The sequence below is a fragment of the Psittacula echo genome, assembly GCF_963264785.1.
Source record: "Psittacula echo genome assembly, chromosome: 1".
Lineage (NCBI taxonomy): Eukaryota > Metazoa > Chordata > Aves > Psittaciformes > Psittacidae > Psittacula > Psittacula echo.
In genome coordinates this window covers 1,758,375-1,778,589 of record NC_137735.1, presented here as the reverse complement: position 1 = coordinate 1,778,589, position 20,215 = coordinate 1,758,375, and the positions used below count along the sequence as shown (strand labels likewise).

At 56.5% G+C, this 20,215-nt stretch overlaps 1 protein-coding gene across 2 annotated transcripts in view; it reads left to right on the top strand.

The window, feature by feature from the left end:
- The first annotated feature begins 1,733 nt into the window (after positions 1 to 1,733).
- RAB11FIP5 (RAB11 family interacting protein 5) overlaps positions 1,734 to 20,215 on the top strand; it is a 35,588-nt gene continuing 17,106 nt past the window's right edge. For both annotated transcript variants that reach the window (XM_080633727.1, XM_080633726.1), the window contains exons 1-3: positions 1,734 to 2,241; positions 15,833 to 16,272; positions 18,217 to 18,922. In XM_080633727.1, the coding sequence (XP_080489853.1) occupies positions 1,871 to 2,241; positions 15,833 to 16,272; positions 18,217 to 18,922 (1,517 nt within the window). In that variant the 5' untranslated portion in view covers positions 1,734 to 1,870. The remainder of the gene's footprint in view (positions 2,242 to 15,832; positions 16,273 to 18,216; positions 18,923 to 20,215) is intronic.

Sequence of the window (20,215 nt, the reverse complement as noted above, 5' to 3'; positions counted from 1 at the left end):
GGGCGGAATGTGGCTTATCAGCACTCAGGGTTCGGCCTCTTTGGGGCGAGCTGGAGTGGTGCAAAGCCCCAAAAGCAAGGAGATGGGATCCCAAGGGAGCCGCAGCAATCCCGAAAAGACCATCAGGGCACCCTGTGTCCCTGCATCCGAGCGGAACGGACACCCCCGGCCCCCGGGGAAGGGCTGTGAAGCAGAATTAAGCCCAAAGCTGAAGGTGTCCGGTCGGTGTTAGATGGGAGCGATAGAGCAGAGCAGCCCAGCCCCGTCCCATTAACCGGGGCGGCCCCGGACACCGCTTATCGCGACGGCATCAGAGCCCCGGGGCCGTGACCGTGAGCACCCGGCCCGCCCGCACCGAGCGCGGAGTGAGGGGGGATCGGTGTGACCTTGCTCCAGGGGCCGGGAATGCCGGGGTTGGATATGGAATGGCGCTATTAGGGTCAGCGGAGGGGGTTTAATTGTGTATTAGGGCTGGGGCCCCCGCAGGGATGCGGCGTGGGAAAGGCGGCTGGGAAAGGGGAAGGTTGGTGGTGGCTCGATGTGAGCCTCGCACCGGGAATGATGTCGGGATGTTGGGAAGCTGCTCCCGTGGGGATGTGTTCGGGGTGAAGCAGGGTGTGAGGGGCTGGGGGGGCTGCAGTGAGTGTGCGCGGTCTGTGTCTGCACACGGTGATGGTGCGTGCGCGGACATACGTGGACATGCGTGCACACGTATGGACACACATGCATGGACATGCACACACATGTATGGACTCACATGCATATGCATGAACACACATGCAAGGACACATATGCACATGCACAGACACACATGCATGGACACACATGCACACGCATGGACACACATGCATGGACACACATGCACATGCATGGACACAAATGCATGGACACACACACACGGACACGCACACGTGTATGGACACAGATGTACAGACACACACACACATCTACTGGCACCCATACATATGCATGAACACACATGCAAGGACACATGCACATGCACAGACACACACGCCCATACACAGACATGCATGGATGCACATGCACAGACACACACATGCATGGACACACATGCTTATGCACAGACACATGTTGGACTTGATGATCTTAAAGGTCTTTTTCAACTTACTTGATTCTATGATTCTATATGCACGGACACACGTGTGCATACACAGATATACATGCACAAACACACATGCGCATACATGGACACAGATGCATGGACATGCATGCACACACATGCACGGACACACATGCACATACGTGGACACACGCATGGACACACATGCACTTGCATGGACACGCATGCACATACATGGACACGCATGCATGGACACACATGCACATACATGCACACACAGGCACACACATGCACATACATGCACACACATGCACACACGTGCACACACATGCACAGACACACATGCACACACATGCACACACATTCACACGCTTGCACCCGCTTGCACACGCATGCAGGTGCGCTCATACACACACGTCTCGGGATAGGGTAACAGCAGCGAGCGAAGGAAACGGGGAGAGGGGAACGCGGGAGGCGCGGGAACTGTCGCGACATAGCCGGGTGTGCGGTGACACCCGCCCCGCTCCCCCCCAGTGCACTCGGCCGCCCCCGGCCCGAGATGGGGCGGGGCCAGCGGGGGGCAGGGGGGGCGTGGCCTCGGCGAGGGGGCGTGGCTCCAGCCCGCTCGGGGGCGGGGCTTGCATCGGGGCGGAGGGGGCCGGTGTCGCTCGCGCTGCGGCCCGGCTGCGGCAGCGGCGTCGGAGCGAGGCTCGGTCCGGCCCGGCCGGTCCGGTTGTGTCCGGTTGAATCCGGTTCCAGCCGGCCCGGCGCCTCCCTCAGCGTCCCGCCATGGCGCTGCTGCGTGCGGCCGCGCTGCCGGCGGAGGGGTCCCCGGCCTGGCTGCCCACCCACGTCCAGGTGACGGTGGTGCGGGCCCGCGGGCTGCGGTGCAAGAGCGGCGGCAAGGCGGGCACCAGCGACGCGTACACCATCATCCAGCTGGGCCGCGAGAAGTACAGCACCTCGGTGGCCGAGAAGAGCACCGGTAACCCCGAATGGCGGGAGGAGTGCGCCTTCGAGCTGCCCCCCGGGGCCGCGGCCTGCCCCGGCCTGGTGCTCACCGTCATGCACCGGGCCCTGGTGGGCATGGACCGCTTCCTCGGGCAGGCCCTGGTGCCGCTGGAGCCCGCCCTGCAGCAGGGCCGAGCGCCCGATGAGCGGTGAGTGAGAGCCGGGCATCGCCCCATGGGCGTGGGGAGCAGGGGGGGAGTCGGATTGTGGGGTCCCAGTGTGCTCAGGATGGGGGCCAGTGGGTCCTTGGTGCCCCAGAATGGGTGTCAGTGGGGCCCTGCATACCCAGGATGGGTGTTGTGGGGTCCCTGCTGCCCTAGGATGGATGTCAGTGGGTCCATATGAGCCCCAGGATGGGTGTTTTGGGGTCCTTGAGTGCTCAGGATGGGTGCTGTGGGGTCCCAGTGTGCCCAAGATGGATATCAGTGGGTCCCTGGTACCCCAGGATGGGTGCTGTGGGGTCTCTGCATACCGAGGATGGATGTTGTGGGGTCCATGCATACCCCAAGAAAGGGCTTTGCAGGCTGTGGGGTGTCACAGGGTCCCTGAACACCCCAAGAAGGGTGTCCCTGGGGCCAGGGGATCACGGACACCCTGTGTGCCCCAGGAAGGGCAGTGCAGGAGGTGGGCTGCGGTGGGGCTGTGTGTGCCTCAGGGCATCACCGGCTCCATGGGCACCCTAGGGAGGGGGTCACGGGGTGCCATGGGATCAGGCTTGCCCCATGGCAGGGGCTGTGCATGCACCAAGAAGGGTGTCACAGGGAATGGTGGGGTCCCTGGGAGGGTGTCCCAGGGTTTGGAGTGCCCTGAGGTCTGTGTATGACTCAGGAAGGGCACTGCAGGATAAGGGTATCCCAGGGCCTGTGGATGCTCCAGGAAGGACATTGCTGGGAGTAGAACATCACGTGTGGTGTGGAGGATGGGGTGGCTCCTATCAGCCCTGGAAGGGAATCATGTGGGACAAGGCACAGGATCCATTGTTCCATGTGCCCCAAGGGACCTTCCTTATCCCATGAGGGTTCCCCATGGCTCTGTCATTCCAGGGAAGCTGGGGCACGGATCCATGTTGTGCTTTGTCCTTCTGATGGCTGTGGTGGGGCTGTGACCTGATTTATCATGGAGCTGCTGCAGGAGGCTCCCTCAGTTCAGGGGCCTGACCCCCGTCCTTGTGTTGCTTCTGGCATAAATCCCTATTGGAGGGGATTTGCTGTTCTTCCTCCTGAAGGCTTTAAAGCAATAATAACATTTCCTAGCCTTTGCCAAGCAGAGAAATGCAGGAATGTAGATGAAATTCCTTTAGGGAAGCGCTTTGCTGTGTGCCTCTGGGAGCATCCCCACCGCTCTGCCATTCCCAGACCCCAGGAATTCCACTGGCTCCTTGCCCAAAGCACAGGCTTGGAGAGGAGCCTCCTCCCCAGGGCACAGCCTGGAGAGTGGGATCAGCGTGGAAAAGGCTTGGAAAAGTGGAGAGACGGGTTTCATTTCCATCTGCAGCCTGGGGAGCCTCCTGCCTGCCCTAAAATGGGAGTGTTCCCAGAGGAAAAGGGACTCAAACCCGGGAGCTGGTGTCTGAGTGTTTCCCCTGCGGCGCTCAGATTGCTTCTACTGGCCCTGCCTGGGGAATGGGAGGCGGTGGAGGAGCTGGATCGGGATTCTCCAGGTCTAATTCAAACCAGGATCGCGCACAGGCTTCAGAGCAGTTCTAATCCGTGGGTATTCGGGATGAGGCGAGTTGTTTTGGCACAGGAACTTTTCCATCCTGCCTGTGGTTTGGGGAGCGCCGGGAGCTGGGATAGGAGCCACGTCTCCAGGAACGTTGTGCTCCTGTCAGCAGAGGTTGATGGAGCTGTGAAGGGTTCAGGAGGTTGAGCCCATGGTCCTGGCTCAAAGGTCTCAGTGTCAGGGGCTGTTAATCCCATGGGAACAACGTCCAACGTGGCTGGACGCTGTCACACCATGACTGCAGCACAAGGCGGGGGTCGGGGCAGTGAGGCAGGAGAATTCCAGGCTTTTTGCTGTCTCCTTCCCTCCCTTCCTGTAGCTTTGCTTGCATAAGGAAAATGAACTTCCCCTCATGCTGTTAAGAGCTTTTCAGGCTCTTTTTCTTCCCTTCTTTATCTCCTGGTGGAAGTGAGCATGGAAAACCTGACAGGGAGCAATCACCCTGAGCATCTCCCTTCACTCGCCCATGGGTGGAAGCTGTTTGGAGTCTGCAGTGTGGAAGGGGCTGCACTTTATCTTGGATCAGAATCCCAAGTGCTGGAGCTTGTCCAGATGAAGACTTGGGGGCAGCCCCTGGTTCTATGAGACCTCCTTAAACTTCCAACCACATTCCCATGTCTTCCATTGCAACTAGTTTTGTTTAGGAGGGACTTTTAGTCCCAGATTAAGAAAGAGCAAAACAGGCTCCAGGCCGACACCATGGAGCACACCCAGGGCTGTGCAGCAGAGATAACCACTGCCCTCAAGTGAGGGATGCAGGACTTGAGTCTCTGCCATACACTGCTTAGGACCCCATTTATGCTCCTTGCTCCTGGGCACAAAGCTGCTACCGGTTGGAATGGGATCCTGCTTCCCAAAGGCCTCAATTGTCAGTGCCCTGCCCTTGCTCTCATTTTCCTGCTCGTTCCTGTTGCATGGGAGCATGTGAGGATTTTCGCCCTTGTTTTTCAGCTCGATGCAAAATGTTCCATCCGACTTGGACTCTCCTCCAGGAAGCATCAGGGTGTTTCTGAGCTGCTCTGTTGAGCTCAGCATCTCTGCCACTACGTGTTGCCCAAGAGGCAATCAGCTCTTGGATTTGCACAGGAGCAGCCTTTTGGCCTTTTTGGGGTATCCCGAAGCTTATCCAACACTCAGCTCCAAGGCTTGGGGCTTGGCAAGCAAAGCAGCGGTGCTCAGCATCACTCCTCCTTTTCCACTTGAGCTCCTAGTGCTTTTATGTACCACCCATGCCTTTTAGTGCCCAATGTCCATCCTCCTGTGTCAAACCCTCTGTGCTGTAGCTCTGCACGGGCAGGATGCTCCTGGTCCTCCCTTCTCCCTCCCATAACCTGTCCTGCCTCATATTTTGGGAGCCCAAAGCCCAGTCCAGCAGCAGGATGAGACCATGCAATGAAATCCTTCCATACTGGCATGGTGACGGTCACCACAACAGTGCTGCTGGCACGCAGGGAGATGTGGGGGCTCAGTGGATCCCCCCAAACCAAGGGCTCAGCCCAGCAGCAGAGGGTTTCTCTGTGCTCCCAAGGCAGTTATCACTTCTGCTTCCTGACAGCCAGGAAGTGCCATTGCAGGTCCCTGCGGGGCTCATCCTGCTTTCCCTCCGCATCCATCCCTGACACAGGGTGTTTGGGATGGGTGGAAATGACTCCAGCTGCCGTGAGCCAGAGCTTCCATCCAACACCCCTCAGGCTGTGTTATCCACTTGGACAGTGCTGTAGCATCTCTCAGGTGTGTGGTGTGGTGGGAGCTCCATGTTGGGCATCCCACATAACGCTTTGGGATTGGACTTTGGGCCTTGCTGTAGGGATCTCAAAGGATTTTGCTCCATGGCTGATGGTGGGAAAGGGCAATGGACACGTCAGGACCTCCTCTCTATCCCTTTGAAATCCTATTTTACTTTGCCTTCTTTCCCTAAGATCTCACACTGGGAAGGGTTAAAGCCTTCCAGGGTGAAGCTCTGCTGGAGCTCGGTCTCCAGAGGGCAGAATTCCAGGCTTTGGAGCACTGGGATCTTTGTAAGGGGACTGTAAGTAGCAGGAGTTGTGATCCTGGCCCTGGTGTTGCCTGCAGTGACTTGCAGTTGTTTGTTGGCTGCGGCCTTGGAACAGGAGTTACAGCCCCAAACCTCCCTGTAGCACTTCCCTTTACTTCTTCCTGTCCCTTCCCAGCTGTGGAGGGGCTGGTTGCTGCGGGGGTCTGGATAACCACAGCTCTTGTATCCTGGGAGCAGGAATAAGATGCTCTTCTCACTGTCCATCAGCAGAGAAGCCACTGAGGTACAAACCCTTTTCCTTTGGGTGTTAAACTTCTCCAGCTGAAGTCCTTGAGGCCACTGTGGCTTCTTCTCTCCTCTGTGTCTTGATGGAGCTCAGTTCTGGGGCAGGTCTGAGTGGAAAAGGGAATTCCCATCCCTTGAACACTGCCAAGGATGGGGCAGCCACAGCTTCTCTGGGCACCCTGGGCCAGCGCCTCAGCACCCTCACAGGGAAGAGCTTCTGCCTAAGAGCTCATCTCAGTCTCCCCTCTGGCAGGTTAAAGCCATTGCCCTTGGCCTGCCCCTACAGGCCCTTGCCCAAAGCCCCTCTCCAGGTTTCTTGTAGCCCCTTTGGCTCTGGAAGACTGTTCCAAGGTCTCCCTTAAATCCATGGGCATCATTAGAGCAGAACACTGTGACCTGTGGGCTCTTGGCTGTGGCATCTCGGATGCAGTGGTTTGTGCTCATTGCCATTCCCACCACAGCCTTGGCTCATGGCTGCATCCTAGGAGAGATCTTCACACCCAGGGTCAGGGCTCACTGTCTGCTCCCTATCAGGCCTGAGCTGAGGCCATAGCACTGCAGTGTGTCCTTAAACCAAGGAGGGGAAGAGACCTTGGTAGGAGGCCGAGAGGAAACAGCTGCTCAGGGATAGTTTGGGGATGGAAAGCCTTAATGCGAGGGCAAACAGAGCTGTCTTTGCAGGAGCTGCTGTGATTAGAGGTGCTGGTGAAGGTCCTGAGAGCGCCAGTTTGCTGCTCAGACACCCTGGACTGTGGTGAAATCCTTGTTGTGGGCTGGAAAGGCAGCTCTGAAGGGTTGTTGTGTCTGTGCAGAGCCAGGAAACACCCTGCTGTGTTGAAACACTGCTGAGCAGAGGGAGGAGGAGAGGGCTGGTCCTGCCAAAACCGAGGTCAGGATGCTCTCTGTGTGCTGGAGGCAGTTGGCTCTTGGGACAGGGTCCTTGGTGGCCAGTGTTTGTCCTGAGCCGAGAGCCCAAAGGAGAGCATGATGCTGCTGCTTCCAAACTGATGGCAGGGCTTCATGTTGCTCCTACCAGCCCAGTTAACCCCATTGTCACCCAGTTTCCAGTGCTGCTTTAAAGGGTTTAAGGCCTTTGCTCTGTTCTGCTTTTGTCATTGTTTAAAAGCTGTTTGAGCACTTTGAGCCCAGCTTTGCAAGTCTGACACATTGGCTTTGGGCTCAAGGTGACCATCCATCACCCTGCTTCATCTTCAACCCTCAAAACCTGCAGATTGAGGCTTCTTTCTCTGTTTCACATGGGTTTTCCAAGCCCCAACTGCTTCCAGCTGGCTTTTTCCCTTAGAAGTTGCAGGAAAACCTTCATCTCAGGGAACACCTCAAACCTATTGGTATAAAGCTCAAGTTGCAGATGGAGGTGGTGCTATTGCATGTGCTGAGTTCAGCTGATGCTCGGGCCGTTCTTCACCACCTCAGTTCATCTTTCCAAGGTGATTCCCTCCTTTATTTCGTGCTACTCCTTCCTCTTTGATGACCAGGAATGTGGGGTGGGCTCTGCTCTCCATCCTGTCACCCCCCAAAGGGATGTGTCCTCATGTTGGGATGAGCTGGTTTGCTCAAAGGCAGCATCCACAGCAGGAGAGGAGTTACTGGGGATGCTCTTCATGGTTCCTGCTCCATTGTAGGAGACATCCCCATTCTTTCACCAGAGGGAGAGCATCTGTTGGTGTGCAGAACGTTTGCACTGTGGTTGCTTCCAGAGCAGGGTCTAGACTGGGTTATTCCGCCCATCCTCTGTAGCTGGCTCATGGATGGGCTTATGTTGGTGCTCACATAGGCTCCTTGCCTCCAGTAACCCCGTGAGGGCTCCTTGGCATAAGGAGTCCAGGGAAGACCTCGCATCTTTCTACATGTGGTCCATGGAGTGGAAATGGCTTTTAAATCAGTGCTGCCACCTCTCTTGCTGTCACAAGCTTGGCTGGGATGGGAGGTTTGGCTTTCCAATAGGATGGACTTTCCAGGCCAGTTGAGGGCTTGGGACCCCCATTCCCAGAGGAGCATCCCTTGGCCTCTCCTGCTCTGCATTTCCAGCCGATGGGTCTCTTCACCAGCAAATCCACCAAGGGTAAAGGTGTGTGTATGAGTAGAGCAGCTACTGCCCTACTGTGATTCTGGGATGTGTAACCTACATGCTAGATTGGGTGTTTCAAGCTGTGTGGAGGCCTTGGGGTTGTTTTCCCCTCCGGAGAACAGGCTCTGCATTCCCAAGCTTGTGTTGCTCCAGGTACTGGGCTGTCCATGGTGCTCTTTCCAGCTGGAAGTAGAGAAGGATTTACAGCAGTAACATGTTTCTCGTGCCCATCGTGTGCAGGTTGGGTTGTGTGTGAGGTGGTTCCCTGGGAGTGAGAGCACCAGAGGAACCTGCAGGGCAGCTCCTTGCTGTCCGTTGTGCTTTGCAAGCACAGGATCCCCGAGTGGTTTGGGTTGGAAGGGACCTTCATAGGATCGTGGAATCACTCAGGTTGGAAAAGCCCTTTAAGCTCATCCAGCCCAACCACTGCCCCAGCACTGCCAAGGCCACTACTACCCCATGGCACTGAGGCCTCGTCTCCACGGGCTGTGAACACTTGCAGGGACGGTGCCTGCAGCCCTGCCCTGGGCAGCCTGTTCCAATGCCTGAGCACCCTTTGGGCAGGAATTGTTCCTCAGCTCCATCTGAACCTGCCCTGGTGCAGCTTGAGGCCGGTTCCTCTTGTCCTATCACTTGTTACCTGGGAGCAGAGCCCAGCCCCTCCTGGCTCCATCCTCCTCTCAGGCACTTGTAGGGAGCCATCAGGTCCCCCCTGAGCCTTCTCTTCTCCAGACTGAACCCCCCAGGTCCCTCAGCCCTTCCCCATCACACTTGGGCTCCAGGCCCTGCACCAGCTCCAGTGCCCTTTTAAGAGCTCATTTTCTGTCTCCTGCTGTTACCATCTCCATTCATAAATGATTCATGTCCCGTTTTACAGCTCCTTAAATCTTCCCAGGTCTCCTCTTCCTTCCTGCCCATCCTGCACTAGGCCCTGGAAAGCTCTGATCTTCATAACCTGGATTGATCTGTGATGGAGTTACCCACCCTTGTTCTCATGCCAACAATGCACTGGTGGCTCTTCTCCATCCCGGGTGTCTACCATGTCCCCCTCCTTCCCATCACCCCCCTGCTTGCCTCTGCCAGCCAGCACAGGGGCTGTAGGGGCAGATTTGGGGAGGCATGGGCAGCATACGGGGTCATGGCAACAGCCTGTTTGGGGCTCTGCAAGTCTGGGCCACCCCTGTTTCCTCATAGCCAAGGGAGGTGATGTGAAGTAGAAGGGTCCTGTGGGGCGCTGCTCCGGATGGGATGCAGGAATGAAGCTGCTCAGGACATTGTCAGGATGGACCTCATGCATGGAGCAGGATGCATGCCTGGAGCCCCAGGTCTGTATCACAGCCTGGCTGTTGCACCAGGCTTCCCAGTGAGCTGTGGACCCAGGCAGGGGTAGTTTTATCCCTGGGTTTCGTCGTACCTTGAAGGGTTCCTTGCCATTGAGTCCCACTGGAGGCAACAGCTCTGTCCCTCGACTGAGAGCCATAGGATGAGCCTTTCAGCAGGGCATGGATGGTTTGTGCCCTGGGATGAGTGTGAGTTAGTGGTGGGATTGTCCCATGCTCCTGCATCCGCTGCAGTAACATCACTTGGAGCACCACCACTGCGCCCATAGCTACATCCTCTTGTCCCCCTCACCACACACAGCTCCTGCTCTTCAGTTCTGACATCTCATTTAACCGACACCCTCCTGAGTAGCTGAGTTGGTCCTGTCAGGGCTGGAACCCATCAGAGGAGCAGCTTGAGATGCTGGGGAGAGGTTGGTTCAGGTTTGGTTTCAAGCACTGCTCAGTGATGCTGTTTGGAGGGATGAACTTCTCCCCCTCAGCTACCCGAGCCCTTTCTTCCCCATCTGGGGGGCATCAGATTTTCCCTGGTTTTCCTGTGTTGATTTTTCCAGCTGTGTTTTAGCAGCTTTCCAGGGAGCACTTTGCAGAGCAGCCAAAAGCAACCCCAAACCCAGCCTGTGCTGCAGAACCCCTGGCACCGATGGGGAGCACAGAGCTCCCCCGGGCTGGGTTGTTTCCACCTTCCACTTCCCTTCTTGGGTGCTCAGCTTCCTCCTGCTGAGGGAAAGTTCAGGTTGGATCTAAGGCAGAAGCTCTTCCCTGTGAGGGTGCTGAGGCGCTGGCCCAGGGTGCCCAGAGAAGCTGTGGCTGCCCCATCCCTGGCAGTGTTCAAGGCCAGGTTGGACACAGGGGCTTGGAGCAAGCTGCTCCAGTGGAAGGGGTCCCTGCCCGTGGCAAAGGTTGGAGCTGGATGAGCTTTAAGGTCCCTTCCAACCCAAACCAGGCTGGGATCCTACGTTTGTGTTTCCATAGGGCTGCTTCAGCTGTTGGCTCACCAATGTGCCTTGTGCCCATCGAGGGGGTTGTGCCCCTTCTGCCTTCATGTTTTCTTGTGCCTGTCCTGCTGTGTCACTGTAGAGGCCCAGATAGTCTTGGATCAAAGACCTGGGGCTCTTCTCCTGAGGCTGACCTTGGTGCAAGGATGAATCAGCAGTGAGAGCCAGGCTGCTGCAGGCAGGGAAGAGGCGCTGGCTCCCTGCTGGGCTGTCTCTGTGCTGCAGCTCAGGAGGCTCGGTTGTGTGGGGCAGGAGCAGTTCTGCTCAGTTTGAGGTGAGCATCACCCCCCCCCCCGGCAGTGCTGAGCGGTTCTGGGGGGCTTTTGGGAAGAACACTCCCATCTGTGCATCCTTCCCTCCCTGCATCCATGAACACCGCGAGTCGCTGTGGGACTTAACTTTCAAGGAGAGTCTCTTGGACTCACTGCTGGTAAAGCACTGGGACCAGTCTGAGAGAGAAACTGGAGAACCATTGCTGGAGGTACCAAGGGTGCATCGAGCAGGTCTGTTGGGGTGAAGCTGGTCCCTCGGTGGATGGGGATCTCTTGGGGACCCCAGCCCAGGTGGTGGTCCTCCTTGGACGGATGCATGTCCTGCTTGGCAGGACCCACATCCTGCTTGGAAGCAGGGCAGGATGGTGGCCTGGTGGTGCACGTGGCATCTCAGAGCCGTGTTTTGTGATGGGGTGGGGGCTTTGGGCTTGGGTTTGTGCTGAAGGAGCTGCTTGTACCGGGAGGGGGATGCGCAAGGTGACAGAAAGCCTCAGGTCTGGTCTGCTCAGGCTCCATGTCCTCCTGTGCACCCCAGCAGCTCGTCAGCCCCCACACACCGAGTGTCTCCTGAACCCGAACAGCCGCTCATTGACAGGCAGAAAGCACAGCCCAGGCATTTTCCCACTGAGCTCATTCCCAACACAAGGTTTGTGGGAGTGGGGGCTCCATAAGCAGTCACCTGCCCCTCAAGGAGGACACAGAGCAGAGGGGATGGTGTGAACCAGGCACTGACCCTGAGCGGTTCCACCCCATCAGCATCCCGTGGGGTCCCTTTCCCTCCTTCGCAAGCAGCTCCTACGCTCCTGTTTCCATGCCAGCCTGGTTTTCCCTTTGCTCAGCGCTTGCTGCCTTTCCGGAATGGGATGTTGCTGGAGGATGGGGGAAAGCACGTGGGGGCCTGGAGCTAGAGCAGTGCTTTGTGTTCTCCTTTCCATGCTTCCCTTTGCTGCTCCAACTGATCCTGGCAACCGCAGCTATAAATATAGATGCTTTCTGCCTTTCCTCCCAAACCTGCACATCCCACCCTTCTCCTTGGCTCCTGTGGGAAGAGAGAGAAGCCTTTACATAGAAAGGGTTTAACTGAAGCAGTCTGGAAGCGTTTGGGATGTGCTGATTACACACGGTGACCTACATGAGCCATGCAGGGGGTTGGGAACAGTGGGATGGCAGCTTGCAAAGCCCTGGAGCATGTCTGAGAGCTTGAAATGGCCTCAAGCTTCCCCTTTTTTGGGACATCTGCAATGAGTTTCTGTTTGAGGTTTCCTCTCTGTGCTGGGGCAGCTTCCTGCTTCCTTCCCCCTGCAGCCATCCCCTGACACAGCATCATGGATGGCAGACCCTGGGGTGATGCTGGGACATGCCTTTGGGGGGGATGCGGTAAGCAGGCACTGGATGGTGCTGGACCCGTAGGGTGGAAGAGGGAAGAATGTAGGAGGATTCTGTAGCTGAACCTGCAGCTCGTGTCTTCAGCTGCTTTGAGCTGTGTTCCTTGCTTGGGTTGTGTTGGAGGTGTCTCTGAGCAGGCCTGGCTCTCTGTGTGGCCTGGGCTGAGGTGTCCAACAGGAGCAGTGGCAGTGGAGGTGGGCAGTAGGTGATGGGTGGAAATAGGGAATCCCAGCCTGGTTTGGTTTGAAGGGACCTTAAAGCTCCTCCAGCTCCAACCCCTGCCACGGGCAGGGACCCCTTCCACTGGAGCAGCTTGCTCCAAGCCCCTGTGTCCAACCTAGCCTTGAACACTGCCAGGGATGGGGCAGCCACAGCTTCTCTGGGCACCCTGGGCCAGCGCCTCAGCACCCTCACAGGGAAGAGCTTCTGCCTAAGGGCTCATCTCAGTCTCCCCTCTGGCAGGTTAAAGCCATTCCCCTTGGCCTGTCCCTACAGGCCCTTGTCCCAAGCCCCTCTCCAGGTTTCCTGCAGCCCCTTTAGGCACTGGAGCTGCTCTCAGGTCTCCCCTTCAGGAGCCTTCTCTTGTCCAGGCTGCCCCAGCCCAGCTCTCTCAGCCTGGCTCCAGAGCAGAGCTGCTCCAGCCCTCGCAGCACCTCCATGGCCTCCTCTGGCCTCGCTCCAGCAGCTCCACCATCACCACCAGTATGGGGTGGCTTGTCCTGGATGTCCTGTGCTGGGAGGAGCTGGACCCAGGCTGGTGACGCCCTCTCAAGAGAGGCCTCAAACACCTTTGGAAAGTGGGTCCCTGCAGTCTGGGTGCTGGACATGGTGGCAGAGGTTCCTGTATCTCCCCATGCTTCTTGGTACCAACACCTCTTCCACTCGTTATTACTATAACCCAGTTCAGTTCAGAGCAACTGGGCTGAGCCTGAGCTGTGAAGCCCATGGTGGCCATTCCAGACCTGGAAAAGGCTTTGTATGAGCAGAACCTGTTTGGTTTTGATCGTGTCCTCCTCTAAGACTTCGGTTTGTGTGGCCCCAATCCAGAATCCCACCCAGGGCTTCCCCCTGAGGGCAATTCATGGAAGAAACATGGAAAACTGAGGGATATTCGATAATGGCAAAAAGATGCTGCAGGAGTTTGTGTTTAGCTGGGACTTGAAACCAGCCCCAATCCCAGTCTCCTGCTGCATCCCAGCTGAGGCCGTGTTGGCACCTCCTGTTTCCACTGATTCAGTCAGAAACACCCAACATGGAACAACTGAATCCTCCCAAACACCCATAAACTTAGAGCACAGCCTAAATATAGCTGCGTGCCCTGTTTGAGGTGATGTCCTGACTGCTGGGGAGGTCCTGGGAGCTAAAATAGCTCCTAAAGCCAGCGCCAGCAGCAGCAGAGGCTGTTCCTTCACACACGCTGTTTGGAGCAGGTCAGGTTTTCCAGCTTCAGGTTTTCCAGCTCCTTCTTTCAAAGGCATCAAATTCACTTTAATGACCACAACTTCTTCACTGATGGGAGATGCAGGGAGTGAATCCATGGAGGCTGAGCTCTTGGGGGCTGTTCCATCTCCTCATCCTCAGCAGCTCCTCTCTTTCCTTAATTCACACAGATTCTCTCTATTTATGACACAGATCTGGAACCCATTGTGAGATTTCCTCTTCTCATCCCCAGCTGAATGATTCAGCTCCTGAATCCCTGCTTTCCCAGCAGCCAGGCCGCTGCAGCCCTTCCCTCTTGAACCTCATCCAGGTCTTGCATCAAGCTGAACAATGTTGGAGCTGATGCGCTGTGGCCACAGCCTGTTCCAGACAGCCCTTTCCCTACGGCTGCTCCGGGAAGTGTCCATCTGACTCACCTGCTCCTGCTTCCCGACTGCTCCCTGGCACTGGATCAACCTCTCTGGGAGGCTTTGTGCTGCTGTGACTTGCTGGAAGGGGTTAATGCTGCTTTTCTTCCCCATGGATTTTATTCTGCGTGTCTGGATGTGTCCGAGCTTGAGGCTGAGCACTGACAGTGGAGTGGGCATTGGAAAGGGGTGGGATAAGCAAGTGGAAGAAATAGGAATGATGACAGCATTCCAGTGCCTAAAGGGGCTGCAGGAGACCGGGAGAGGGGCTTTGGACAAGGGCCTGTAGGGATGAGCTTTAAGGTCCCTTCCAATCCAAACCATTCCCTGATTTACCCCCATGTCCGTGCCCAGCACCGTCCCTCCTGCCCTTCGGTGGCACCTCAGTTGTGTGCTGAAGGACCTGGGTGCTTCCAGCTGTGCCCACGTTATTTATCCAGGTATCCAGCAGGGAATGAAGGGTTTGTGCCTCCTTCCCAAGGCAGAGTGCAGGCTCCTCAGGTTTTCCATCGCCTCCCTTTGTCCAGGATGTGGTATCACCCCCAGCACTAACTCGGAAACCTCTGGAGGCCATGATTCCTGTTTTCCCCTCTCCATGGAGGTTTCAGGGTGCTCACACCCATCTCCACCCCTCACATTTTCCTGCCCTTGGTTTTGTTCTCTTTCCACTGACTTCACTTTCCAGTGGCTGGAAAACACTGCTGGGATTTGTCTTTCTTGGGAAATCAGTGGGAATTTGGTTACCCAGGTCTAGAAGGTTCTTCTGCCTCTCATTGCTGTGTTTCACCCATGAAACGTGGCAGGGAGAAATGGGGGCTGTCCTGAACCTACAGACTTCCTTGTGCCTTGTCAAGGGGAATGTTCACACTTGGAGCAGAGGGATCAGAGCTGCAGGGACAAGAGCTGTGCTGGAGACCTGCTCATCCTGCTGCAGCCACCCAGGGAAGCAGTGCCTGGAAGCAGGGCAGAAGGATGGAGCATCTTATGGGAGGAGAAGGGACTGAAGGGTACCGGGTTGGTAATGGCTCTGGGGAACAAAGTTTCCTCGTGGCCTAGGTCTTGTTCTTCCCTGTTTGAATGCGGTACCATGGTGAAATGCAGAAGTAGAAGGTTCATGAGCTCCCCATGACCCAGCTTCAGTGAGCGCTTGAGCCCAGAACCCCCCCGTGTGCTGGGTGCACCCCCAGAGCGTGAGCAGCAGCTCAGGGAGGGGATCCTGCCCCTCTGCTGTGCTCTGGGGAGACCCCCCCTGCAGCCCTGATCCAGCTCTGGGGCAGCAGCACAAGAGGGACGTGGAGCTGCTGGAGCGAGGCCAGAGGAGGCCATGGAGATGCTGCGAGGGCTGGAGCAGCTCTGCTCTGGAGCCAGGCTGAGAGAGCTGGGCTGGGGCAGCCTGGACAAGAGAAGGCTCCTGAAGGGGAGACCTGAGAGCAGCTCCAGTGCCTAAAGGGGCTGCAGGAAAGCTGGAGAGGGGCTTGGGACAAGGGCCTGTAGGGCCAGGCCAAGGGGAATGGCTTTAACCTGCCAGAGGGGAGACTGAGATGAGCTCTTAGGCAGAAGCTCTTCCCTGTGAGGGTGCTGAGGCGCTGGCCCAGGGTGCCCAGAGAAGCTGTGGCTGCCCCATCCCTGGCAGTGTTCAAGGCCAGGTTGGACACAGGGGCTTGGAGCAAGCTGCTCCAGTGGAAGGGGTCCCTGCCCGTGGCAGGGGTTGGAGCTGGATGAGCTTTAAGGTCCCTTCCAACCCAAACCAGGCTGGGATTCTTGGATTCTAAGGGCCTTTCCTTTTCTCTCCTCTCTGGCTCCAGGTGGCACAAGCTCCACTCCAAGGCCGGGAAGAAGGAGAAGGAACGTGGTGAGATCCTGGTGTGCATCCAGTTTACGCGCAACAATATCACAGCCAGCATGTTCGACCTCTCCATGAAGGACAAGCCCCGGTCACCCTTTGGCAAGCTGAAGGACAAGGTGAAAGGCAAGAAGAAATATGACTTGGAGTCAGCCTCTGCCATCATCCCCAGCAGCATGGGCGGCCTGGACATGGAGGATGACTATGACATTGGGGGCAAGAAGTCCAAAGTGAAGGGCTTCTTCCTGAAGAACAAGCTCCGCAAGTCATCCTTGACTCAATCCAACACCTCCCTGGGATCCGACAGCACCATCTCCTCTGCCAGCCTGGGGCTGGCCTCGAATGTTCCTGAGGTAACCAGATCCCCCAGCAGACACAGCAGTGTGTCCATGGAGCGCTCTGGTAAGAGGATAATGGCTTTAATTCCCTCTCCCCCTCTTTATTCCCCCTTTTCTTTTCTCTGTGAGGGACTCTTGAGGCTTTCCTGCAAGTCTCTTAACTCATTGCTTACCTGCAGGCTGCACAAACCCTCTGAGATCTGTGAATCTCCCTTTGGGTGCCAGAGAGGGGCTCTTCATCAGGGGCTGTAGTGATCGGACAAGGAGCGATGGGTTCAAACTGAAACAGGGGAGATTTAAGTCAGATATAAGGCACACGTTCTTTCCTGTGAGGGTGCTGAGGCGCTGGCCCAGGGTGCCCAGAGAAGCTGTGGCTGCCCCATCCCTGGCAGTGTCCAAGGCCAGGTTGGACACAGGGGCTTGGAGCAAGCTGCTCCAGTGGAAGGGGTCCCTGCCCGTGGCAGGGGTTGGAACTGGATGATCTTAAGGTCCTTTCCAGCCCAAACCGTTCTATGGCTCTTTGGTCCTCTGCATGCTGGCAGCATTGTGCTTCCCAGAACAGGGAAGGGCATTGGAGATGTTGCTTTTCACACTCTATGAACAACCGGGCTTGGGTTGATGCCTCATTGTCCCTGCAGCTCGCCATCAGCTTGTGGGCTATGAGCGTTCTTTAGGACCTTTTCCTCTCTGTCTCCTAAAAGCAGGTCACAGCAATAAGCCCCTGAGAGAGGGCACAGTGCTGCTGCACTTCCCTGCTGCTGCTTGTCTGCTGGGACACCTAAGGCCTGAGGCAGAGCTGAGGCAGTGACTGGCTCCTGGTGTTAAAGCTCTTGGCGCTCGGACAGCGGCGATTTGCAAACAAAAAGGGTCCTTGTGGAGAATGAATTCTTGCTTGGAAGCAATGTGCAATGATCTGGTTTAATTGGCTGGAGACAGCAAATCCGCACGTTGGTGGGAGACTGGTGCTGCTCCTCACTGTGCTGGTGAAGCCACGCATGTGATGCTGCTTGGTTTGTGCTGCATGGTGGAGGCACTGGTCTGAATATAGAACAGTCAGGGTTGGAAAGGACCTTAAGATCATCCAGTTCCAACCCCCCTGCCATGGGCAGAGACACCTCACACTAAACCATGGCACCCAAGGCCAAATGTTGTGGTGAAGGGGAGTTTCCCGCTAGGAGGAGGAGTGGCTGCGTGGCACATGGAGCCCAGGCACCTTTTTCACCTGGCTCTTCCGCAGACAAAACCTGCTGGGTGCTGCAGTAGCCACAGTCAGGCAGGAGAGGGAGGAGCAGGCACTGCGCAGTACGGGCTTGTATCACACAGGATACAGGAGCAGAGCTCAGAGACTCCGCATCTTCCGTTCAGTGCAAACTCTTAAATCACTTGGAAGCAAAACCCCCTCAGTCGTAGACTCACAGAGTGGGTTGGGTTGGAAGGGACCTTAAAGCTCATCCAGCTCCAACCCTTGCCACGGGCAGGGACCCCTTCCACTGGAGCAGCTTGCTCCAAGCCCCTGTGCCCAACCTGGCCTTGAACACTGCCAGGGATGGGGCAGCCACAGCTTCTCTGGGCACCCTGGGCCAGCGCCTCAGCACCCTCACAGGGAAGAGCTTCTGCCTAAGAGCTCATCTCAGTCTCCCCTCTGGCAGGTTCAAGCCATTCCGCTTGGCCTGGCCCTTAAGTAGCCTCTGGGTACCTTCTTGCATGCATTATCCACCTTGAATCCTCTCAGGCAAGGGATTTGCTGTCTTACAGAGACTCCTCTCTGCATCTGGCAGTGGGAGGTGATGTCTGGGGAGGACATTGCACAACCTGTGCAGCCACATACCTGTGACCTGTGCTTTGCATTTCTGGTAGTTTAATTATGCAGTGGGAGCCTGGCAGGGAGAAAGCTGGTCTCATCTCCCAGGTCTTCAGTGTTTGCAAGGGGAAGATAAGGATGTTTGTCCTACCTGGACCTGTTACTCAGGCGGCCTCGCCTCTGTCTTGTGTTTGATTCCCCCCCCAGTGAAAGACTTGTTGCCATCTCCAAAGTTGACCCACAAGAGAGCATTCAGTGATGATGTCTCCCAGGTGAGCCCAGTCCTGGAGCCCAAAGCAATCCAAAGCCTGAAGCCAAAGAATGATCCCGTGTCCCGCTCTTCCCTCTGCATCAATGGGAGCCACGTTTACAGCGACGAGCCTGCACCAAAGAGCCCTGTGTGTGTCCCACAGAGCTCCAGCATTCCCAAGCGGCAGGAGGAGAGCTTCGGCTTTGCTCCCCTCCATCCCGAGCCCCAGGAGGTGCCTTGGGGGGCCAGCAGCTTTGAGAGGACACAGCAGAGAGACGAGCCCAGGTTCATCCCATCTCCTCCCAGCTTGGCCCTGCAGGAGGAGCTCAGGGTCTCCACAAAAGCTGTCACCCTCAGTAACCATCTGGGCAGAGCCAGGATGGAGGAGAGCAGTCGCATGGAGAGCAAACCAACCCAGGCTGCAGCTCCCATGGTCTTCTCCACGGACACAGCGAAGGACAAGCAAGCTGAGGACACCAAGAAGGAAGACAAGAAAGCAAAGGGTGGCCTCTTCCACCACGGGGGCAATAAGAACGATGCCGGGAGCAAAGGGCAAGGGGAGAAAGTGGGATCTTCCCATGGCTCGTCCATCCACACAGGAGGAGATGAGAGGAGTAAGAGCAGCGGCTGGTTTGGTTCAAAGGAGTCTCCTCAGAAACCCAGGTCAGTGAAATGGGGGTGGTGATGCCTGGGTCATGAACTGGGTGTCCCGGTGTCCTGTCTTCAACACTGAGCTGGTAAATGCGCTCCAGCGTCAGCAGGGGACTGCTCCCAATTGCTCAGAGAGGTGGTAGTGGGGGAAATGCTTCTTGGTCTTAAATGTCTCAAGGAGAGGGTGATTTTCCTGCATCCTTCCCTGGCTTCTGCCACAGACCAACTCCATTGGCCCTCCTGGGCTGTGTTTCCCAGTTGGGAATGGGAGAGATCCACTTCATGGAGAAGGAATTGTTTCCCTGTGCAGAGGCTCAGTGTGGTCATGCCAAGTATTTCTGTGGCCTCAAAGTAAAGGATCATTATTCTTGAGCTGAAAGAGCTTCCCTGACGCACACTGTGGGATGTGGGACACAGTGACACGGAATGACATTTATCAGCCTCCCACCCCTCTGTTTCTGGTCCAGTTTGGGGATGCAGTACATTGGTACCTTAAAATGAAGTAACTAATCCCATCCCTGCTCCTTCCTCTTCCCATCCCACCCCAACCTTCCCTTCTCCCTGGTGGGAATCTCTGATTGTTCCTGCTTTGTGTGGTGATTCGTCTCTTCCCAAGTCCTCAGCACTGGGTTCATGGCGCACAAACCGTGGTGGTGGTGGTGGTGCTGTTTCTGTGTGGGCTTTGTCGTGTTGATGGGTCACCTGTGTCCATCCCCATAGCTCCTGGGGGAGATTGAGAGCCCAGTGTGGTGTTGTCATTGCTCAGTGAGAGGGAGGAAAGGGGTTAAAGCAGCCAGAGAAAAGAACCAACAGTTCTGAGCTGGTTGAATCTCCAGGGTTGATTTATTAGGGGATTTTCCTAATCTGGGCTGACTTGAACCTCATGTATGAAGCAGAAGGGGTTTAATTCAGTCTGAGCCTCCTTTCATGAGGAGGGCACTCATGGTTTATCCAACCCAACCACATGCCCACAGGTTCAGCTGCTTTGCAAGTGCTGCTCAGAGCTGAGGGAGGGTGAGCACATGGCTCCCTGGGGCTTCAGAGCAGGGCAGCACCTAAAGCGTCGTCTTCTCACCCCACAAGATGGTGTTGTGCTCGTAGGGGGGCCTTTAAAGCCAAAGGGTGAAAAGGACTTGCTGCCACCCCCTTCCCAAGGACAGGAGATGTGTCCTTGTGCTGTGTGGCACATGTGGTGCCTTGAGAGGAGGATGAGCTGATGGTGAGAGCATGGGAGAGGAGCCACGGGGGCTGGTGAGGCTCAATCCTGCACTGCCTGGGCAATGGGGACACTGAGGCAGGCAGGAG